The following is a 24,140-nucleotide window of genomic DNA, read 5'->3' on the forward strand; positions in this document are numbered from 1 at the left end:
TACATGCTTTGCTTTTACAAGTAATTATTTGGATTTCTGCAGGTCTGGGTACATTCAAGTCCTGAAACCTTTCATACATCATGAGGAGGATGCAAAGCAGTGCGAAATCCATAGTTTGTATTCCTCATTCAGCATTTGCTAATAAAGTAGACTCACTTTAAACATAGTGACTTACTAACTGTGTTGTCTGTGTATTTCAGTCCTATAAGATCATCAACTTTGCTCCAAGTCTGCTGCAAATCATAGTATCCGATCAAGTTGAATTTCCGGTGCGTCAAGCAGGTGAGATGAAATCCCTTGTTCTGTTTTCTTTCAGTCAGTCTGTTCCTTGAACAGAGTCTTGAGCTGTTGCAATGTTAAGTCAGTTCAGGTTTGTTCTGGGGAGGAAATGAAAAGGATCTATCTTTGCTTTTTCTTTCCATTGTGAGGGTCTGATGAAACCATGGGTATAGGATAGATCCCTGCTTTGGCTTTCCCTGTGTGTATAGTGGTCCCTACTGGATTGCTGTGATACTGATAGGAAAAAAGCATTCTACTCAAAACTGGGAACCCTTAGGTATTATTTCTCCTGGTGGTGCAGAAGTAATGATGCCAAGACAAGTGCGAATTTAAAAATAGAAAAAGGTATCACATTTGAGTGCATGTTTCTGTATTTGAATCTCTTTTCTCTAGAAAAGTGAAAATTTCTGAAGAAGGGAAATCACTCCTTAATTCACAGATCAAGGGTAGCCACATGCATTTAGTCAGTATCTTGGTGACTTAAATAAGTAGATGTGAAGGAAGCTCACATCACTGATGAGTTGCACAGTTACGGTCTGAGCACGTCTGGAGGGATTGCTCAGCTCTGTGTGTGAGTTCAGGTATAGTGGTGCAGTTACTTTAGTGTATTCATTTGTGGAAGATCAGATTCCAAATTCTCATAATCCATTTTAACTGCTCCTGTGTAATATGTTTGTCAGATACAGAGACTGTTCAGGTCTTTCAGTAAATTAATTAATACTGTTTCATTCACAGCTTTGTTTTTATACTGTGGAACAGCATTTCCCATAGAAGCACTGTTGGGTTTTTTTTTGTACAGATCCCATTAATCCCCTGAGTGCTTTGGAGCGTGCTGACATATTCTGTTTGTCATGCTGGCCTTTATTTTTTCAAAGATAATCCAACTTTGAATGGTGTTGTTAGTCCATTCTGTGGTAAAGTTTGAGGCTTAATCTAAACTCCATAAGGTCATTTTTATAAATTAATCTCTCATTTCAGTACCATTCAGGGAAAAAAACAACTATGTAGAATGCAATTTAAAAAAATTTTTTTTTTTTACAGAATTGGGCTGTAAAATGGAAACACACATTTAAGTCGTATTTGCAAGCCAACAAATTTCTCTGGGAATTTTTTAAAAGCCAAAAATTTGTATAACAACAAGATCTATGGACAAAATAGATTAAAGTCTTGGGGGCTGGTCTTTCAGGACCTGTTTCTTGTCTGACTAGTCTGGCATGTCATAGACAAAGAGCTTTTTTTCCTCTTGCTCATATAAAATATTTTACAGACTACATGTTTTCATGCTTTGCAATTTCTTATCACCAAAATAAAGGATTGTACCCAAGGATATTTTATTTCTACTTTAAAACCCTAGCTAGTAATCATCCAAAACAGTGTCCAGGCATAAGAGTTTATTAAGAACATTCCTTTAATGCATCATACCATATTTCTTATGTTTCCTTAAGAACGCCTTTAGGCATTTTAGTACTCATGCATTAATGCATCAGTACTAAATTTTCTGTTGAAGATTAACTTTATTTTTCTTGTTTTTTACATGTGAGACAGAAGGGAACAATTCAAAGGTATCATGGGAAATCCTAATAGTGAAATAAAGCTTAGGGAATTCACAACAAACATTTCTGTCTGAATAGAAGGTAGGCCATGTGCCAGTTTCATACTGGGCATTTCCCCAAGCAGAGTGTCCCATCTGTGTGTGCAGTGATTTGTTTACACGAGCCTTCCAAAACTTCACTTACTGAGCTTGAGTCGTTGTTTTAGGAGTGAGTGAAAACACACATAAGTAGATTTTTGTTGGCTTGTTTAGAATGATGGGATATTATTTTCATATGGAAGACTGCTGCAGTAAAAATAGATGATAGATGCTGATGGAAGTATTATCCTGGTCTGTTCTGATCAAGTGCTTGAGCCTGATCTTGTGTGAGATCAGGAAAGAAATCATGTTTTTCTGATTCAGCTGTGCTCAGTGCCCATAATTGTTAAGAATTCAGGTGGTTTTCAGCTGCCTTTTCAACTCCTTGTTCTACTTTTAGCCATTCAACATGTTGAGCACTGGGCAAAGTGTAGAATTAAACTATTCTTTCCCTACTGTCTGTCCTTAGCTGCCATTTACCTGAAGAACATGGTGACCCAGTACTGGCCGGACCGTGAGCCGCCTCCTGGAGAAGCAGTTTTCCCGTTTAATATCCATGAAAATGATCGGCAGCAGATTCGGGATAACATTGTAGAAGGAATAATTCGTTCTCCTGACTTAGTGAGGTACCTTGCATTGCACAGAGATGTTTTTGTTGCACAGGTTTTCAGACCTGCCAGTCTGATGTTGTTAACATGAGAATTTTGATGTTTTGGAAGATGAGACAAGTACTTTTTTAGCCAAAGTAATAATAATCTATTTACACTTATTCATGTGTGTTTTTCAGAAAAGTAGTAACCTGTCAGTGAGCCCTGGGATGTGGTTTATCCTCTAAGGGTGTTGTTCAAAGTGTCTTCTAACACTTGATGTAGTAACAGCCTGTCTGTTTGACTGATTCCAGGCAGATAGTATATACAGGGCTGTCTGCAATATGGAATTAACCATTCAGGGAAATACTGTCCAAGATTCCACTTTTCTAATAGCCCTTTCCTTAATTACTTTATCAATTTTATATGCAACCCCAGTATTTAGCTATGTTCCAAGCGTTCTTGGTTTTAAGATATTAAAAGAATGAAGAATTGTGGTTCTCCTTTTGCTGGAAGAATAGTTAAGAATCACAGACATACTGCAGTTATGATTTTTCACCCCTTTAATTAAAGTGAGGCTGATAGGATGGGAACTGAGATTTTCTGCAGGCTTTGTTTTTTCATTGCTTAGCAGCACTAAAAGTATTTCTCCACAGGTTCTAGTTCAGTGCTGCTCAGCTTTCTTAGTCACACCTCAGTTTAGTCAATCAACAGTTCTGCCTTGCCTCCCCATTGTGAGTGGCATCTAAAAGTGTGTGGCAGGAGAGAAACAGTAAGATGTTGTTTAACTAATTGGCTCTGCCATATGCTTTGGAGGTTCTAGAAGGTCCCATGAAAATTGTAATTTCTTGAGGAGCCTGTGGCTTGGATCATAACACAGGCCACTATTCTTTAATGAAAATGTACGACTTTGTGTTTTTGTGTTTGCTTTCAGCTTGATAAGTAAGTATAAACATTCATTGTCAAAGCACAAAGCTAGCTGGTTCCATCAGCAAGTAATTCTTTATACGTGTGAAGAGGGAGGGAGAAAAGTAGCTAAAATTTTCTGAAATTAGTTTATTCTTTTAAGTTAAATCCAGTTGGATTTTTCTTGCTTTTCCTCTGCTACTTCCCAGAACTCTTTCAGTGCTGTCAAAATATGTTTGATGCTTATGACATAATATAGGAATTGTAGCCAATAAACCAAGATTTGGGATTTATCCTTTCATTTAAACACTATGCCATGACCTTATTCACTTACATTTTTTTCCCTCCCTGCACTAGAGCCCAGCTGACAATGTGCCTCCGTGCTATCATTAAACATGACTTCCCTGGCCATTGGACAGCTGTGGTAGACAAGATAGGATACTACCTGCAGTCTCCAAACAGTGGGAGCTGGCTTGGGAGCCTCCTGTGCCTCTATCAGCTGGTGAAGACTTACGAGTAAGTTCATGTCCATCAGTAGATGAGGAATTGGTACTTCCAGTCTAAGTTGATTACTGAAAATGACATTCTTAAGAGCACTGGCAGTTCTACAAGGGAATTCAGATAGAAAATGGGAATTAATAATTACCATCATCATCTTCCTTCCTGCAAATAAATGAAAAATATTCATCATCTTTGTATCATTAGTGAATTGAAAGCAGAGTTGCCAGCAATAATCTGTATGAATTTACTGCAGCCTTTTTCTTGAGACTTTATACTTTCAATCTGGCTGTAAAAAAAATCCTTGGTATTATAACTTTCTTTGTTTGAAGATACCCCAAATTCTATATGTATGAATGCAAATTATTTTCTGCTTTTATGTCATCAATACAGTGCTGTCATTGTCACATACTGCTATTGCATATTGTTACCTGTAGCATCTTCCTGGTAAGAAGTCTAAATCCACAAAGCATAAATTAGGAGCAGTGTAGTGGGGCTTATCACTCATAATTTTTTTTAATTGCCTATTATTAGAAACATATGTATAAACCACACAAAAGGAATGTAAATGGAGAAAGAGAGTCTTTTCCAAAGCAAGGAATTGTCTTTCCTTTTCAATGGCTGTTCTCTCCCATTTGTTTGGCACCCAACTTGGGTTTAGCATTGGTATGAACAGCTGGGAAATTCAAATCTCTGCTCCTGTGAGGTGACAATTCAGTAGTAAAGAACAGTAGTTCTTCCTCTCAATAACTGCCTTTGTGTAGGGCAATGTTTATTGCTTTCCATTTTTTTATTTATAGGTATTTTTAGTGAATTTGCACAAAGGGTTCAGATGGGGGTTAGACGAGGGGACAGTGAGTGAGTGAGTGCTGGATATTCTTTTTTTGTTTTTTTTAGGGCACCAAAATTAAATTGTTGGTGGGGAATAGGCATTAGAATCACCTGTGTGTAGATCCTAGACCAACATTTTTGTTTCCATTGCAGGTACAAAAAGGCAGAGGAACGAGATCCCCTCATAGCAGCCATGCAAATATTTTTGCCTCGGATTCAGCAGCAGATGATCCAGCTTCTGCCTGATAACTCCCATTACTCTGTACTGCTTCAGAAACAAATCTTAAAAATCTTCTATGCTCTTGTTCAGGTTGGTATCTGTGTAGAGGAAAACCAAACTTCTACTTTGCTGGGCACAGTGACCTCTTTCAGTACATTCAGAGGTGTGATTGAATAAGAATACCCTTTTGGATGGGAAAAGTCATGTACAATAAACAGCTGTTACAGAAATAGGATATTTATAGATTTTTTGAAGCTGGTCACATTATCACCCAGATTAAATTTTTAATGACTGTAGGGTGCTTCTGCGCATTGTGTCTGTGAGCTCACTAGAGAAGTGTTCCTATTTTTATAAAGTTGCACATAGCCTGATGCAAACTAGGTATCTGGACTGTGAGGTTGGCCTCTGAAAGTGTCAGTAATGAATACTGTAGTGTAATTGTCAAATGTTGCACTTCACTAGGAGGCATTTCTCACTACCTGCTGAAAATCTGGCAGATACTATGTATTAAGGCACATGCACTTCAGAGAGATGAGTTTGGCTTTTACTGAGATGAGTTTTGTGAAGGAGTACTTACAATCAGAAACCAAACCAGATCCTTCTTAAGGAACAGCCTGAAAATTCTTAGTGAGTGGTGAAAAGCTAAAATAGTTTGTTACTAAATGGATGGAGAATTAAAAAAATACCAAGATCCTATTTTTCTTTTCAATAACTTGCTGAATGTCATTACTTTTCTTTGGATTTTGAAGAAAAGTGAGGTTTATGTTAGTAAACTAGTTAGGTAGTATTAGTGAATCACAGAATGACTGGGTTGGAAGAGACTTCCAAGATCATTGAGTCCAGCCCATGCCCTGACACCTCAACTAAACCGTGGCACTGAGTGCCACATCCTATCTTTTTTTAAACACATCCAGGGATGGTGACTCCACCACCTCCCTGAGCAGACCACTTCAGTACTTTATCACTCTTTCCATAAAAAACTTCTTCCTAATATCCAACCTATATTCCGCTTGGTGCAGCTTAAGACTGTGTCCTCTAGTTCTGTCAGTAGTGAGTACATTTTGCTTGCTAAAATGCTATTAGCTTGCCCTAGCCCTGTAATACTGATACTGCTGTAATCCTAAGAAGTACCTGGGCTGTTGTGAAGAAGAAAAACAAAGACAGTTGGCAAGTTCTTAGACTGAGGAATTTTCCTCAAATTATGTGTGCTCAGAAATTCCTTTTCAAATTGTACCAAGAGAAGTGCAATTAGTGTTGATATGTAACCTGATTGGTTTTAATTTAACTTAAAACCTTATCTTCCTTAGAATGTAGTTCTAAGAATTAGAATTAGGCAGATTAGGCAGAAAGATCTGCCTTTTACAGAGAAAAATAGTATTTCATACCTGTGTTTTTTCCCTTATTGCAGTATGCATTGCCCCTCCAGTTGGTGAATAACCAGACTATGACTCAGTGGATGGAGATCTTCCGGACCATCATTGATAGAAATGTACCACTGGTGAGTTCTAGCTTTGTAAAGACCTCTGAAATTTGTGTGTTGGCATTTGAGTAACAGTCAGTGTAAAGATTTTCTAAGTGTTCTTTTCTTAAGATTCTTATCCTTGGATTTTTGAGCCAGAGTGATGTGGTATTCAAGTGTATTTGAGAATTTGCATTTTTTAAACATGCATAGTTCTGAAATTAAGGTACAGGCATTGTGCAGGTATTGCACATACACATTATACAGCCTAATCAAGATAACTGAAAATTCCTGAGTTTCATATAACCGTTAACAGAATCAAAGGTTTCGTCCATGCTCATATAATTGTTAACAGAATCAAAGCTTTAGTCCATGCCGTGTGTTTATATTAGTTTACTTAGCAAGGAATATTTAAAGCATAATTGCTTTTTAACGGATGACATATCTAATTTAAAATAAATGTATTTGTTTGTAGGAGACTTTGCAAATTGATGAAGATGATAGACCAGAGCTGGTGTGGTGGAAATGCAAGAAGTGGGCATTGCATATTGTAGCTCGTCTCTTTGAACGGTAACTGATTAAAAACTAGATTTGGGTTCATTACTTGGCATGCAAGTAGGGAAGACAGTTTGATCAATTTAACAGCTCCTGGTCACTGAAGAGGTTTTCCTGCTGCTGTCCTCTGCCTTGCACTGGCCCATTGCTGGTCTCAGCTCTTAGTGAAATGATTTGACTCCCTTAAGAAGGCAAGAAACTTGCCCCACAGGAAAAGTAAATCTATCTAACTACATATTTATTTTAATACACTTCAGCTACAAGTGTTTATATTCTCGAACACAAAGGCAGGGAAAGATTTGAAAAGAAATCCATAAACATGGAAGTTACAGAACTTGTGACAAAAAGCCATGTTTACTTGAGTATAATACCTTACCTTGGGATAATTTAAGAAAGGGAAAGTGAGGTGTTACACGGGAAAGGATGGCTTAGAAGGAACCTGTGGTAAATTTTTCCTTTGCTGATGCACCACTCATGGTCCTGTATGGTTAGGAAGTACTGTATTTTCCTGACACCACAGACTTCTCACAGTGTAAATATTTGTGTCTTTTTCCTTTTAAAGATATGGAAGTCCTGGAAATGTAACTAAAGAATACTTTGAATTCTCAGACTTCTTTTTAAAAACCTATGCTGTGGGCATACAACAGGTAAGCACAGTTCATTTTTTATGAATTGCATTATTTTGACTGAAGAAATGTATTACTTTTTAACAGTGTGCTTGTGTTGAGGTTCATTTATTGAACAAAAATGATGAGAGTCTGGCAGGTTTTCCTTGTAGTGACTGAGAAGTTCTTTAGAACTCAGTGCCATACAGCTGAGGTATAAATAACACAATTTTTCAGCAACTCAAAAAACACTGCAGAAAAATTCTCAGAAAAGGTGAGTGCTGCTAAAATGGTATTATTGTCGTGTATAAGCATTCTAGATACAACTGAGAGGAACACTTTTGGTGCAGAGGCCTCATTTCACAGAAAGGGTGTATTTTCAGGCCTGTCTTTCTCAAGTGCTGTTGCTGCAAACTTAGGCACACAAATCCAATGATACTGTTTTATTTCAGGAAGATACAGGCAGATTAGAAGATGTCTGGAGAACAGCAATGAACATTATTTTATTCCTGGAAAGCATATTTTGTGAAAATATAACCTAAATTCACAGTTTGCAAGGAAATTATTTTTGTTAGGAATGCTAATAATTTGTGTTTAAGATGGTGTGTGGAGACAGTTCAGTTCTGATAAAGTTGCTAAACAAAATTACTCCTCTTCATCCAGTCTGACAACAATAGTTTATCCATCAGGAAGAGCTAAGGAGGGGAATGGTTGTGGTAAGGCTGTAAATTAAATGAAGAGGGAAATAGCCTAATATCTTTTCTAAATTCCTTGCCATGTGTAACTCCTGAGCAGAAAAACAGACTCCCATGGGCAGTTATAATTTGAAATACTTAAAATTTGTCTGTTAAGGTATTAAACTATGTTGCAGAGGGGACAGTTTAGCTTTCAAGATAAATGTACTGGATGATCTGCACATTTCTTCAATTTCTGACTCTTAAATAGTGATTTGTCATTATTCCTTGCAGAGTTAGTAAGAATTCTGTTGTGAATATTACATGACTAAGCCTTTGTTACTTATTCATCAGCTGATAAGTGCTGACATTGTGCTAGAGTCTGTATAAGATATAGACAGTTCTTGTCCTTGGAACATTTCATATAAAAGACTTAACATCAAACTTAGTATTCCTAATGAAGGAGCTGTGTTCAAAATAAAATTTATTATAACGTTCTGAAGAATTTCAAAGCAGAATTGTTCTGCTGAAAGCATATGACTCAAAATTTTGTTATGCATTGCCTTTAACTTTTATTGTTATTCGTGTATGTTCCACTTCTTTACACTTACTAATAATTCACCTGCCATTGGTGCAGATTAGTAGCTTTGTACTTAGTAGCAGATTAGTAGCTTCTTTCTTAGTAGAGGAAACTTTTGTACCAAGGAAGCTTTGTGTGATAGAGTTTGTAATAGCATGCTAGGTGATACTATCTGATGGCTACAATAAGTAATTGAAGTTAAGGGGTTTGCAGCTCTTCTGATTCAGAGGCTTAGGTGACCCTATTTTTCTTTCCTGCTTTAGTATTTCTATTCTCTTCACTGTTCTTCCAAAGTAATTCGTCTTCTTTTGGGACCTGTCATTAAATATGAATGCAGACACCTCTTAGCAGGTATAGAAGCCACCAGTTTGAAAATCTCACTGTGCCTTTTCCTTACCTATTCCAGATTTTGCTAAAGCCTCTGTAAACTGTGAGCCTCTCACTATTGAAGTATATCTTTGGTTTATAATTGCAAGTGATCACATGGTAGGGCTAGTAGTAAAGGTGGACATCTGCATAAATGTTTGCAGGATTAGAACATTGATATTTAAATTATTTATGATTTTTGGATCAAAGGCATTATAATGATTTCTAATGCTAGAACATCTGCTGTAAAACTACTTTATCTGTTCATGTATATTCACTGAGGGAGTGCACTGCATGTTTATGCATGAGGCAGAATTTTCAGTCTTCATTTAAATTAGCAATTTGTCACTTTTTTAGGTTCTCTTAAGAATCTTAGACCAGTACAGGCAAAAAGACTATGTTGCACCACGTGTTCTTCAGCAAACGTTGAATTATCTAAACCAAGGGGTGATTCACTCTATCACATGGAAGCAAATGAAGCCACACATACAGGTCAGTGCTTAAAACCCAGTCATAAGCAATGCCTGTCATCAGAGGGATAAAAAATACCACCCCCCAGCCCCCCAAGTTTTGTGTTTTTAAAAAAGTTTTCGCTAATCATTCAGCAATTGATCCGGAAAATAAAATAGCATTTTTACACAAATGTGGTTGTGTTTTGCAATATATGACTACCTTTTATTGCAGATAATGTTAACTCAAGCAAAGATTCTGTTCCATAAGTTCTTTATTTGAATTTTTATAGTCTGCCAGAAAGTCATAGTGTTCTGGCTTTTATTAGTTACTGGTGTTCAGAATTGTCATAGATTTTTGATTGTAGTGCAAAGATAGTGCACAAAGAGAACATTCATCTAAGAGGAGCTAAACCCTCTTTTAAGGACATGTTTTATAAGTGAATTAAAGAGAAAATGAAAAGTGATCTTCCTGCTATTTTATTTTTTCATATCAAAAGATCCCCTTTGTACTTAGTTAATTCCATGACTTTAAAGGGGAAGGATTCTGAAATCCATTCTCATGTTAAGTATTGCATTGGTGAGATCCTTCTGCAGAATGTCATATTCTGCTGTGTACAGACTAGATCCTGAAGTGTATTTTGTGCATGGTAATGTAATATTATAAAGATAGATTGTATAATAACTGCTGCTGCCTGGGACTGTTTCAAAAGGAAAGTACCTGTGATACTGTGAATTTGTTTCTGGTAGACAAAATAAAGGAGTGCTGCTTAAAAGAATGTAACTCTCCAGAAAAATAAGTCTAATGAATTAGTGCATGGTGGAGGGCAGCTGTACTGGAATTGGATTTTATGTGTACTTATATGTATTTGGCTTTTCTAAAATTAGACTATAACAGAAGAGGTGATATTCTCTCTAATGTGCTACAAAGATGAGGATGAGGAGCTCTGGCAAGAGGATCCATATGAATATATCCGCATGAAATTTGGTAATTTGGTTTTATTTTTTGCTTTCATCATAACTGTACCCTGTAGTTCCAGGGATCAGCATGGCCACTGTAATGTCTCTACCTAAACAATGGGAAGAAGATAACTTTTTTCTTAAATCTCACCAATCTGTAGTTAAAAGCAGGTGATCAGGTGAGTTTGGGCTATGTGGCTGTTAGCTTTGATCTAAATGATTCTCTCAGTTTTTTTCTACTTCACTTGTGCTCAGAGCAGCCCAGACAGACTGGCTTGCTCCCTCGTTAGTGCCTGTTTCAGAATCCTGGCTTGCAGATGTGCCAGCTGTCTGCAGGTTCCTGCAGCTCTCACTTTGACCAGAAGAGGCCTGACTTACTCTTTCCCTGTTGAAAATTGTCAGTGCCTTCAGCGTTCTTCTGCCACTTATTACTACTCAATTGTAAGATAATTAGATATATATATTCCTTCAAAAGACACAGTGCAAAATCTTGGGAATAACACATAGGGCCATATTATGAATAATTACATTTATTAAAAGATTCATGTCATTGAAAAGGAGAAAGGTACTTTAAAAGTACAGCAATTTTAGTTGGAAAGCTCCTGTGGGCCAGGCACCACAGAGATACATATGCAGCATTTGGGAAATTTTAATTAGTTGATTTGGGATTAGTGTATGTGAAAACAGAATTTAAATATTCATAGAATAATTTAAAAGCTTGGAGAGTTGTTATGCAACAAGTTAATTACAATATAATGTTGATCACTAGGGTATAAATACATCCTTAATATTTGGTGTGTGATTACAGTTCTTTCTGTGTAAGTAGTGAATCTTATTTTTATGTGTAACTGAGGCAGTTAAATACAGATTCAGATTGTAACATGGAAGGCAAAAAAACCACTCAAAGTGCATTACACTCATGTAATCGAAGTACATTAAATGGAATTTTTTTGAGGCACTTTTTCATTTGGAACAAGAATTCCAGTGGTCTGGTTGTATTTTCTAATGATGTTTTATCTTAAAGTTTTTGGGAAAAGTTGGTGTGTAATTAGAGTCACATTTTAAGATCTTTTAGTTTGATTTAATTTGTGTCAGGATGTTTGGATTAGAACATGTTTGCAGCACAGATTTTTTTTTCAAGATATAAATTATACTATCATTATGAACAGCAGAGGTTTAGTTGAAATGAATGAAACTAAAAAACTTGAACTTTCAGCAGATTTAAAACTACTCCAGATCTAAGTAGATTTTATGTACAAAAAGTTTCCCATGAGGTTTTAATAAAATCAAGTAAAAAATGTGTACATGTGGTATACAGATGGTACTGAAGTGTATTGTTGTTCTTCCTATAGGGGTTTTAATTTAAAAAAGAGACAGGATTTTTCATCCCTTGTATATGGTCTTGAAAAAGCTAGTGAATAAATAGAATATTCTTAATTAAAGGAATGAAGAATGGCAGTGGATTTGGAAGGCAAGAAGTAAGGTGTGTGACATAAGCTTGGGTCTGACTCTTTAACCAGGAAGTGAAGACAATCATGTCAATAATTTTGAGGTTATATATTAATCCAGATTTTGTGATATCCCAAAACCAAGATGGTTTATAGAAAAATTATTATTCAGAAAAGAAATTTTTTATGCTCTTTTCTTCCCATTTTAGATGTATTTGAGGACTATGCATCCACAACAACAGCAGCACAGAATCTCCTTTACACTGCTGCAAAGAAGAGAAAAGAGGTATGATACTTCTTTTTAACTGGCTTTAAATTATTTGAGTTTTCCTTAATAAAGTTATTTTCTCTGTGTATTTGAAGATGCTACAGGAAGCTAGTCTTGAAAAATATACTTGTGCTACATAGTTTAATGTTTCCTGGCTCAATGCTATCAATTTGGGGAGAGTAAAAATATGGTGTGTATAAATACTAAGTGGATTCTTCTTGCAGATTTAAAATGCATCTGCCAGATACAAAATGGGTTGGAATAGATATAGGAATAGATTTTCCCAGGTTTACAAACAGCCTCTGTCACAGCTGTTCTCAGCATCACAAACTGTAGCAGGAGGGAAAGTGGATCTGGTCCTTATTAATTTTCACTGATGCTACTTAAAATCCTTCTTAACAGCAATGATGTTAGCAAGGACAAAACCCATTCCATAGAGTTATTCTTTAAATGAGGGCATAACTTTTCTGTAGATCTTCCTGTGTTTCCAGTTACCTGCACAAAAATACTCAAGCAAGCCCTAGAAAGTACAGTTGGCTAAAATGGCAAATGTTTTTCTAGGTTTCATTTTAACATCCAGTAATCATGGAGCTCCATTTCCAGATGGATTTTCAGAGGAGAACACAGTCTTTACATTAGGTGGAATGGGTAGAATATGACCTTTCTGCTTTTTTATTGTCAAAACAGTTCTTGTCCACTGATCTTCCTTCTCATTTTCATAATTTGTATTTAGACCATCGCAGTGGCATGTTGGAAAAGGACATAATGGGTGTGGAAATCACATTCAGCCGTTGGTTTTGCCAAGAAACTTTTCTAAGCCTAGTCAACTTTAGAAACTACTGCCAAAATCAATAGATCAAATTAAGTTTATGAGATTTTAGTCCAAGCTCTCCTTGAAAAGATATGTATATATTTTCATAGATATATGCACACACACATATATATTTATATTTATGTGTGAGACAAGCCAGAAAAGAAGAGAAAAAGTGGGTGAGGTGTTGTTTGAGCCTTTTGCCTTTTCATCACTTTTTTTGATTTGCTTCAAGACAGTGAAAAAAATACCTTACTTGCTATTAGTGATGAGAAATTTCATGGAGATTAATCTAATTTTGCCTAGTTTGGCTGAAAAGTTGAAAATTCCAAAGTTTTGCACTTTAACTATTGAAAGATGCTACATTTAGTACCTCACATTGCTCTGGCCAAGACAAAGTTTCCTCTTGAAAATGTCATATGAATTTTTTTAAACAATGCTATTGAAATAACTTGACTAAAGGGGATTGTGTGTTTTCTGTCCTGCACAGGTATTACCAAAAATGATGGCATATTGCTACCAGATTCTGACAGAGCCGAACATTGATCCAAGGAAAAAAGATGGAGCTTTGCATGTTATAGGATCCCTAGCAGATATTTTACTGAAGGTAAGTGGGTAAAGAAATGAAAAAAGTTTGCAATTCTTGCTATCAGCTGTAATTTAAAATAAAATACTCTTACTTTATAAAGTATGACTAGCCATTAGCCATACTTATAAAAATCTGTAGAGAGATTGCACTCTGATTGCAGTCAGAAAATGAGAGTCTGTTTATTAAAAAATATTAGCATTCTTTCCTGGTTTTTATATCACAGTTTTATACACAGGTTTTTCTGTCCCACGTTTTTCCAAAGCTCTGTTTGTTTGTTTCGCAACAGTCCCTTGGTCCCCTCCTGCTTTACTAGGAAAATGGAAGTGTTAAGAAAGTAAACATGCATTCCATCAGCAACATGGCCTATGATTCTTTATGAAATTCCCCAACAGCCTGCACTGTTATGGGCTTCTTCTGGTTCCAGGAAAAGGTTTACTTAACACGTTACAAAGATGTTCTGTCTAGCTTTCCAACTTCATCACTCTTCAATAAGTGGCTTTAAGTCTTATTTCATCTGCCAGTTGGGAGCTTTGAAAAAAGCTGAAAAGAACAAGGAGCATTTTTTATAGACAGCATCTTCAGAATTTTGGGTGTATTTCTGGAATCGGAATGCAAATTTAATGCACACTGTTGCTCTCCAATTAAAATTGATTACAGTTTGCCTGGTGCTTTTGTAGATGGTGGAGTCCAAAATATGCCTTTGCTCCATGTCAAAAGTAATTGAAAAGCATTATCACTTTTAGCATGAGAATGGTGGTCTTGTGCTGGAGGCTTCTTTTAAAAAGTGATTTATTATATTTTATCTGAATTGTCTCGCTGTGCAGAATGTGTCTTCATATTATGAGCAACTTCTTACCAACATTGACCATCTGTTTTTTTACCAATCTATTTTCTGATCTTAAATCCTGAAACTTCAGTAACTTTTGCAGAATTTTTGTAGATTATTTTGGATTGTAAATGCCCTTCCTCATGCAGGAGTATAACAGTGAACGAGGATGACATTGTTTGTGTTGTGAGGAGACTTTCATATTAACATATTTGTCCTGTAGGGGAAAAAAAAGGGATTTATTCCAATATTCTGCTCCAATTTGAAATTTTCAATCCTGAAACATGAGGTTGTATTGTACTTCATAAGAGAGTAATAACCCCAAACACCACAGACCCCTTTAAAAATTGAATTTCTTATGTTTGGAATTTGACACATTGAAACATTCCATCAGCTGTTTCCATATCAAATCCTGGATTTGTAAGTGCTTTCTGGCTCTGGAGCTGACTGAGATCCTGAGTCTAAGGAGATCATAGACACAATGGGCCTGCCTGAGCCGCCTGGCTCCCCATAGCAGCTCCAGTTCAATGCCTATAAACTTCTGGCCAGTGTGCACAAAAGAGCAGTATTTTCCTTTCTCTCTGTTTTTTCTCTGCTCAGTCCTTCATCCAGCTCTGTGAAGGCTGGGGAATGAATGTGGAAAAAATGCTGTGTGCATTGGTGAAGTAAAGTGTGATTATGTAAGATACATGTTGTATTGAGCGTCCCATTTCACCCTTTTCTGTCTTAGCCACTGAATCATTCCTTTGGATGGTAACAGCATCCCTAGCATGTATCTTTTCTATTATTCTGGGATTATAAGGAAAGTCTCAAATCTTCATGCTGGTTCTAGCTTCCTGTGAGTATCTTGGGATTTGCTAAGGTTGGAATGATGAAGAATAACTCTCATTCAGTATCCTTCTTCAACTAAGGAAATGTCTGTCACAAAGGAATTATCTTCATCCATTAATAAACATGAAAAAGATGGGATTTGTTGCTGTAGTGTCCAAGATAGTAAGTTTTGATACTTAGAGTAACAGTAGCTCATTTGAAAATCAGATCTCTTCCATACTAAGCCCATATTTATCTTCAGGTATGTATGTTCTCCTTTGTAGGAAGAATGGAATTACTAGGTTATTGATCCTTGTTAGTTTTTAAGAAAAATCAGCTGGTATTAATTGCCTTAAATAACATGAAAATTCCAGTTTACGTGTTGTAATAAATAATGCCAAGTAGACTATTGTATGTACAGTTATTTCACTTACCTGGTTTTGAACTTGCTGTGCTTTTGAGTTGGTTCTATTCAAGGTAAGGGATCCAGTTCTCTTTGTGGGAGGATACCTTTATTATATAGACAAATTACTGTGTTTCCCATGGTTGATATTTGAAATGCATTATGGGCTAGAAATAAGTATGTAGAATGAATGGTCTCCAAAATTAATTTTTCCTTACTCCAACAGAAGAGTGTCTTCAAGGATCAAATGGAGCTGATGTTACAGAATCACGTCTTTCCCTTGTTCATGTCTAACCTGGGATACCTTAGAGCTCGAGTAAGTTCACCTGTTACATCAATTCCAGTCTTTGCCACGGTTCCTTCCTTTGCACTTTGATTTCATTCTGAATGTTACTGAAAGAAATTAGGTAAATACATAGTAAAATTTGAAATAGCATTATTGTGCTGGTTTTTTTCATAATTTTGTTTTTAAAAAATAATTTTTCAGTTAAAGGAATTCATGGAGGGTCTGTGTTGTATTAATGTTCACCTCTTCAGTCAAACTTGAGAATTTGAGCAGTAATTGTGGCCATTTTTCATTAGCAGAGATGGCTGTGAAGAATAGGCAGGATATCCACAAGTAGGTAACATGAGTTTGGGTGTTGCTTGAAGAAAATCCCCAGTGCCGATATCAGTCATGGACAAACAGTTTTCATTGTTTTTTTCTGATTTTATTCCCCCTAGAAGGACCTAAGCAATGAATGCAAATTATGTGCACACTGAATTTACTGGAATTTGGGAAAGTTAAATAAAGAACTGCTTGAGTGCAATGCCTGTGTTACATTTAATGAAAGAATACACCATAATTAAGTGGTGGGGAAAAAGCAATGCATGCAAGCAGGGAGATAGTTAGCATTAGTTTTGACTCAGTTAAAAATGCTTAAAATTGCCTTAGTCCCTAACTTGCTTCTCTTTTTTGCCTTGCAGTCCTGTTGGGTACTTCATTCATTCAGTGCTTTGAAATTTCACAATGAGCTAAACTTGAGGAATGCAGTAGAGCTGGCAAAGAAGAGCCTGATTGATGATAAGGAGATGCCTGTCAAAGTAGAAGCAGCCATAGCCCTTCAGACCTTAATAAGCAACCAAGAGCAAGGTATGTGACAGTGATTCATCAGCTGTATACACTGATCTATTGATTTTTTGTCAAGACAAGGAGGTTGGTGCAGATTTATCTAAACATTTCTGTCATTTGAAGACATAGATTTTAGAATATTTTATCATGTTTAGACAGATTCACTTGCTCATTACATCCCAGAATTCTGACTTGAAGTTTTTATGATGCAAAAGAAGTTAGAATCAGCATGTTTTAATAAAGTATCACCCATCTTTGGGGATTTTTTAGTGAACTTAAGCAGTGTGTATGTTTAAAAATGAACACTGCTTTAGGTGTGAGAGCAAGTGTTCCCTCAAAAGTGGATTTTAGCTGTAGGTGGCATTTCAATATTACACAATTTATTTACTCTGTCTACTAGTTACAGACTGTAAAAGTGCCTTGGGTATGTTTTTTGGCTTTTTTATTTCTTTAGTGGATTCAAATTTAAAAAACTTATTTTGTTCAAGAGTAGTCAGCTATCTGGCAGTTTGGAGATGCTGTGTCTTTGTGTTTGTGGATAGCTGATTTCACCTGGTTTCTGTTGATCTTTTAGCCAAGGAATATGTGAAGCCTTATGTCAGGCCAGTGATGCATGAGCTCCTGCACATTGTCAGGGAGACAGAAAATGATGATCTCACAAATGTAATCCAGAAGATGATCTATGAGTACAGCCAGGAAGTCGCTACTATCGCTGTGGACATGACCCAGCACCTGGTGAGAGGAATAGAAATGACCAGTCCAGTCAGAAGCATGTGCCTAATTTGGTGAACATTTATTGAACTCTGCTTGAAGTACACACTGTTTCAAGTAATCTTTATAAGAGTCCACTCATAGTATTTGCAGTATTTGTGGGTTTTTTCTGTATGAAGTATCTTTAAAACCTATAGATTATTCAAAGACACTGATTTTTGTCACTGGTTTTAATGAGCCATGGTCTAACTATTTAGCATTTCAAATAACTTAACGTCGACTTCTGAAAAAAAAAGAGGAGATTTTAATTTGCTATGTTCCCCTTTCAAAAGCAGCAAGCATATTTTTCAGTGCTGACAGCTCTTACAGATAAGGCATTGCTGCTGCTGCATTAACTGCCTTGATTTTGAATGACAAATTAGGAACATGGGTTTGCTTTTGAATGTCAATTTGGATGGTTTTGTTCACAGGCTGAAATATTTGGTAAAGTACTTCAGAGTGAGGAATATGAGGAAGTGGAGGACAAAACAGTTATGGCCATGGGCATCTTGCACACAATTGACACAATCCTGACAGTTGTGGAAGATCACAAGGAGGTGAGATTTTCCTTGGTACTTTCCTGCTTTCATTCATGACAAGAAGCACTTCTGTATATGTTGCATCACTTGGCATGAACGTGCATTTACTGCAAGCCATCTCTGACAGATTTGAATCTAAAGCCCAGTTTACTTTTGTGATTTATTAATTGTTTAGCTTTAAACTTCAAGGAAATTTATGTCCCAAGGGTAAAATTCTTAGCCCTTACTTGGTAAACACTTCATTGGAATATGCTGGTTTTGGTTGGGGTAGAGTTAATTTTCTTCACAGTGGCGAGTTGTATTACAGAGTGTTAAAGTAGAATTTAAAAATAAATATTTTGCATAGGACTAGTTTTTTACAGTGATGACCCATATCTTTAGTTTGCCCAGCAATATCTTGGATAGAATTCCTAGGAGCTGGTCTCCCAGTTGTGCTGCAATGTATGCCCACAAATCACATATTCAGGGTAAAGAGGTTTTTTCTGCATCAGTGAGACCTTATTTCATAATATTATGATTGTTAATGCAGCATTTAAAAAATGATAAAAGCCTTTTTGATTTGAAGAACTTCTCAAACTGAATTAGTCAAATATATTTATTTGATTGCTGTATTTCTAATTTTTAAAATAAACTGCTTTATGTTTTTATTTCAGATCACTCAACAACTTGAGAGCATTTGTTTACAGATCATTGGCCTTGTTTTGCAGAAACATGTTATAGGTATGTTTTAGAGATATGTAAAAACATGTAAATTAATTATTGTTATCTTCCAGAACAGAATTTTATCTCTTTTTTTGGTGTGTTTTTTTTAAAGAATAAGTCATTACTTTACCATTGTAGTTTGTTTCTCCTGATCTGCTCTTGTACATTAGCCAGATTGGCTATTGTGTTTTGGAGGTCAAAAGCTGAAGATGCTGTTCTGATTATAATTCTAGCTAATTGTGTTAAAGGACTATGTCTAAATTACATTAGTCTGTTATGGACATGGTCTGCAATTAAATTACTGCTTCATCAGTATGCTGCACTGAAAGTTACAGTTTTGTGATAAGGCCTTTCAGAAAAAACAAAGACCGAGGAAAAAATATATTTTTCAGTAAATCAATTAGAAGCATTGTCTTTAATGTGCTACTGGTGTATTTTTTTGGTGTGTATTTATAGTGGAAAACTATGCACACCATCGTAACTATAGCCAGCACAAGGCCTGTCTGAAAGAGTCTTTTACAATTTGTTTTATTTTTCTATGTACGATTTAGTTTCTAATTGCTGTCTTCTAGTTGTTACATTACTCAGGAGTCGGTTTCAAGGTATTTTCAAGTTAAATTCTTTTTTAAAGCACCCTGCTTCAAATTGTCTTTTGCAGAGTTTTATGAAGAAATTCTGTCCTTGGCCTTCAGCTTAACTTGCCACATGATTTCACCTCAGATGTGGCAGCTTTTAGGCGTTCTGTACGAGGTTTTCCAGCAGGATTGCTTTGAATACTTTGCAGGTAAAGTCACTTCTGTTCTAGTGATATTTTTACTGTTTGAGAATTCGTCTCTAGCAGATAAGGGTCTCTTCCATTTAGTGTCATGGTTTAAAATGATCATGTATTTGAGTCATGCCCTGCCCGTCTCTTTAGTGTGGGAGTGTAACAGGAGGTATTTAAGTAGGAGAAGCATGTTCAAATCTGTCAGTGTGATCAGTTGTTGTAGGGGTCCTGAGCTCAAAGAACGTTGAATATTCAAAGTTAATGTGAAACTACAGATTGATGAATTAAAATGGAGTCCTACTCCAGTTCCAGGAATGCACCCTGCATAGTGCATTTTATGAAGAATTCTTCCAGAAAAGACTTCCGCAGAGTTTGAATTTCCAATCCTATTCAAGAATATCAGCTAATGAATTCCCCTTTAGGACTACCTCTCTGGTTAGCACTTTTTATAACTTTTTTCTCTTTTGCTCTCCCTGTTCTGCAGATATGATGCCTCTCTTGCATAATTATGTGACCATTGACACTGATACTTTACTGTCTAACCCAAAGCATTTAGAAATAATTTACTCTATGTGTAAAAAGGTAAGGCTTCTGATTCTTACTGTTATTCTTATTACTGGTTCATAACAACCAGGAAGAGCTGAGTGACCTGAACATGCCCCGTGGTGGCCAAGCATTTCAGAATTAAGTGAATTTTGGTCTTGACTCAGTTCTGAGCACAAGCAGCACCTTCACACATTTTAAGTGACATGCTTTAAGAAAATTACATGCGAAAAGCTGTGTGGGAGAAAGTTGCTCTTCGTCTTGACTCTCTTCCATGGAGAGCTATTTTGGTAGGTAGGGAATTAATGAAGCCTGATTTCCTTGGGTTTTGTATCTTGCAGTTGGACTCTGGTTGTCAGCTAAGGTGCGAACTCATTTGAAGTTCTTCCTACATTTATCTTGTTTCTCTTTCATGCTGAGTCTCTCATGTATAATAAAGTATGAGGTCATGCTGCAGTCCTCCTCTGATTTGGGGCATTAGAGAGTGTTAGGCATTTAGCTACCTGCTTATTTTTAAGAAACTTGGAGTATGTATTTGATTGTGAAAATTTTGCTTCTTTTGTCAGGTTTGATTGACAGTGACCATGGGGTTGAAATGTATTGAGATGAAGCACTCAGTTTCATTTGTATGTGCCTACACACAGAATGATTGCATACATCTTGTTCTTAATCAGAAACTAGCCTAGGCGTAGCACTTCACTTTGCCACGCTGGTAATCTGCCAGTAACTATTAGAATTAAAGTGAAAAATTTGAAACACCGTGTGGAAAACATCAGTGATTTTTATAAGTGACATTTCTTTCTAAAAAAAGGAAAGTGAGGACATATAAATAATAAAACATTCTTTAAGAACTACAGTAATTTCTTCTCGTTTTTAAAATTCACCTTTAGCTGCTTATCCTTGTTTATGTCCTGTAGAGATGAATTATATGTCTTAATTCCTCACAAAATTTAACATGAATACATATGTATATGCTGTGTAGAGATTTTTGGATGTATGCAGGCACAGGAGCACTTGCTTTCAGTGTTGTCAGTGATTACTGATAAATTAAACTGTTACTCTGATTGTTAGGTACTGACAGGAGATGCAGGGGAAGATGCAGAGTGCCATGCAGCCAAACTCCTAGAAGTGATTGTTCTTCAGTGCAAAGGACGGGGTATTGACCAGGTGATACATATTGAACAGGTTTTCTCTTTTATTGCTTTGTAATGATCCATGACTCCTGAGAGAAACAGCTGCAATTATAGAATTTGAGGGAAATGTACAGAATTTGAGGGAGAAAGACAGAAAGAAGTAAATGAACTCAGGAAAGTTTGTAAGGTTGGGGCTTTTTGGTTTTGAGGCAAGATGTTGGTGGGCGTGACCACAAAATGGATATGGACTGAATTATAAGGATACAGTATGTTGTGCAAGATTGTAGCTTTTGGCTTTCTCTTAATAGAATTTCCCTTTTGATGCAAAACACATAGTTAAAACTACTGTGGCTGAGAGGTTAACTGTACATATCCGACTACTGTTGTTTCTCCAAGCTATGGGAACTTTTTGATGTTTTAAATTACTAAGTGCATTTGGAAATGCAGATTTTTTAACATGGCTTGATTGTGATTGCGGAGAGAAACATAAACACAATTTTCCAGACTTTCTTAGAACACCTTTTTAGAAAGTAGTCTTTTTCCTATTAAGGGCCAAATTCTGGACTCATGTAATGAGCCTAAATTACCTTGACATATCATGTTTGATGTTGCCACAGTGCAATCCATGGATTTCAGTGATAAGTTTTCAGGTAATTTCACTGAAAGTGATACAACTTTACTGGGGTAAACCTGAAGTAATTGAAGATATAAATGTTCTCTGAAAGGTTTGGTTTTTTAAAGGAAATCTGGAAGAGTTTAAAGTGACTTCAATGTATTTGCATTGAAATAAATATGTGGTGGAAGACTTAATTGAGCTGTACAATTCTGTGAATTGAAATGGTTGCGCACTGAACTGAAACTCATAAACTAAAATTTTCATAATGTGTCCCAAATTTTTGTAAAGTATAAATTTGTCCATTGAAATATATGTGTGTTTAGAAGATGTTATTTCATTGTTTAGAAATTTGTGCATGTTTGCTTTTGTCTGAATAAACTCGTTTTAAACTGCTATAAAAATTTTAACATCACGTTATATTTGTTAGGAAAAACATCTAACTATGTTACGAATTTAGGTAGTTTAAGTTCTAATGCCTGTTAGTTTTGAAATAGTTTAGAATCTTTCTTCAAAGATGAGAATGTCTGAATTTTTTTCTAACTCTTTTCCACATGCTAGAACAAACTCTAGCAAATGGCCCCAAATACTCTCCCCTGTGCTCAGAATAACACTGCAATTTTTAGCTCAGAGAAGAGCTGTTTTGGGGAAGATTTATAAGCGCGTGATTGGAGGCTAGAAAGTGAAAGGAACATGTTCCTTTCTTCTATACCTGAACTTCAGATAACTCAGGACATAATTCTGGTAAAAGTGTTACAAAATTTTGTATAATCTGGCAACATGTCTAATGACTTTTTTTTTTTTTTTTTTCCTTTCCTTTTCATTTTGTCTTCTTTTGTGCCCAGTGTATTCCCCTCTTTGTGGAGGCTGTTCTGGAGCGCTTGACTCGAGGAGTTAAAACAAGTGAGCTCCGTACCATGTGTCTTCAAGTTGCCATAGCGGCACTCTACTACAATCCTGACCTACTTTTGCACACCTTGGAGAACATCAGATTTCCACACAATCCTGAGCCCATCACTGCACAGTTCATAAACCAGTGGATGAATGACACAGACTGTTTTTTTGGGCAAGTATTGAGGGTTTTTTTTTATTTTTTATTTTTTACAATATTCAATATTGACCAGCTGGTTTTCAACAATGTGAGAAACTATGATCACTCTTGAAAACTTTTGAAAGTTTCATAAGGGATAAAAGGGACAATGTCCAGCACTAGGGTGCTTGGCAATCTGCCAAAAGCACACTGATAGCTTAAAACAATGTTCTCTATATCCTGCTATGTTACAGGGGTACATGCATATTCATAAGAGTTTATATATATTCAAACATTCCTGTGAGTTTACATGTTCTAGGAACTCTTTTGCTTTTAAAAGGTTTTAACCTTTGTCTTGTCTGCATGCCATCTTGTAGATTAATTCAATATATTTTATTTCTTCTTGAGGCTCCATTCTGTTGGTTTGTCACTTCTTAATAATGGAGAGTCAGTGTTAAATTTTTTTCTCTTGATGTCCTGGTTCTTGTCACTGTTATCATTCAGATAAGATGGTTCACAAATGTGAGAAACAACCTAGCTATTTCACACCATTATCTGGGCTAGTTACACAAATGAAAGCATTTTAATACATTACTCAGTTTTCATTTTAGTACTATGCTAAGGCCTAAGATATAATGTATATTTATCACACTATTATTTATATAAGCTATACAGTACATACATAAACTGACAGATTATATTATACCAAAAAGCAGTTAAAAGGAATTACAATTTGTATTATATCAGAATCTTTGTGATCAATAATAGCTTGCAAAAGCTAATACATAGATGAGAAAGCCAGTAACTATATTTGTCATTTATAACAAACAACATGTTAACTTTTTATCTGAAACACTGTGTACAAACTTTCTGTTCTGTATTTTGTTGTTATTTTTAACTGCTCCATTTAATTAAAAAAATATTAGTCTTTGCAGTGAACCCCACTTCTGATTTTAAATGAATTTTCACAATCAACTTGCATATTTATCTTTGTGCCATTGACTTCTTAGCATTCTGCTGAACTTAAACATCACTGTGACCTCCCTTGAATGTGTGTGTGCTGCACTGGTGTGCACTCAGGCAGGACCTGAGCATTTGTAAAGTTAATGAAGGGGAGCAAAGCCTGTCATCACCTAGCAAAGCTTGCAGGTGATGCTGAGCAGAGGTGAAGGCCAGTGCTTGCCTCTCAGCTGAGATGT

General features: G+C 36.1%; 1 protein-coding gene across 3 annotated transcripts in view; it reads left to right on the top strand.

Annotated features, from left to right (window-relative positions):
* The window catches only part of IPO8 (importin 8), a 49,364-nt gene that overhangs the window by 10,157 nt on the left and 15,067 nt on the right, over positions 1-24,140 (top strand). For all 3 annotated transcript variants that reach the window (XM_038154203.1, XM_038154200.1, XM_038154202.1), the window contains exons 2-21: positions 201-282; positions 2,379-2,535; positions 3,760-3,918; positions 4,885-5,041; positions 6,360-6,449; positions 6,886-6,980; positions 7,528-7,612; positions 9,548-9,682; positions 10,528-10,627; positions 12,257-12,333; positions 13,617-13,733; positions 15,981-16,070; positions 16,721-16,886; positions 17,440-17,600; positions 18,047-18,172; positions 18,808-18,874; positions 19,515-19,640; positions 20,107-20,204; positions 21,237-21,332; positions 22,757-22,977. In XM_038154203.1, the coding sequence (XP_038010131.1) occupies positions 201-282; positions 2,379-2,535; positions 3,760-3,918; positions 4,885-5,041; positions 6,360-6,449; positions 6,886-6,980; positions 7,528-7,612; positions 9,548-9,682; positions 10,528-10,627; positions 12,257-12,333; positions 13,617-13,733; positions 15,981-16,070; positions 16,721-16,886; positions 17,440-17,600; positions 18,047-18,172; positions 18,808-18,874; positions 19,515-19,640; positions 20,107-20,204; positions 21,237-21,332; positions 22,757-22,977 (2,405 nt within the window). The remainder of the gene's footprint in view (positions 1-200; positions 283-2,378; positions 2,536-3,759; positions 3,919-4,884; positions 5,042-6,359; positions 6,450-6,885; positions 6,981-7,527; positions 7,613-9,547; positions 9,683-10,527; positions 10,628-12,256; positions 12,334-13,616; positions 13,734-15,980; positions 16,071-16,720; positions 16,887-17,439; positions 17,601-18,046; positions 18,173-18,807; positions 18,875-19,514; positions 19,641-20,106; positions 20,205-21,236; positions 21,333-22,756; positions 22,978-24,140) is intronic.

Source organism: Motacilla alba, chromosome 1A, assembly GCF_015832195.1.
Source record: "Motacilla alba alba isolate MOTALB_02 chromosome 1A, Motacilla_alba_V1.0_pri, whole genome shotgun sequence".
NCBI classification, from domain to species: Eukaryota; Metazoa; Chordata; class Aves; order Passeriformes; family Motacillidae; genus Motacilla; species Motacilla alba.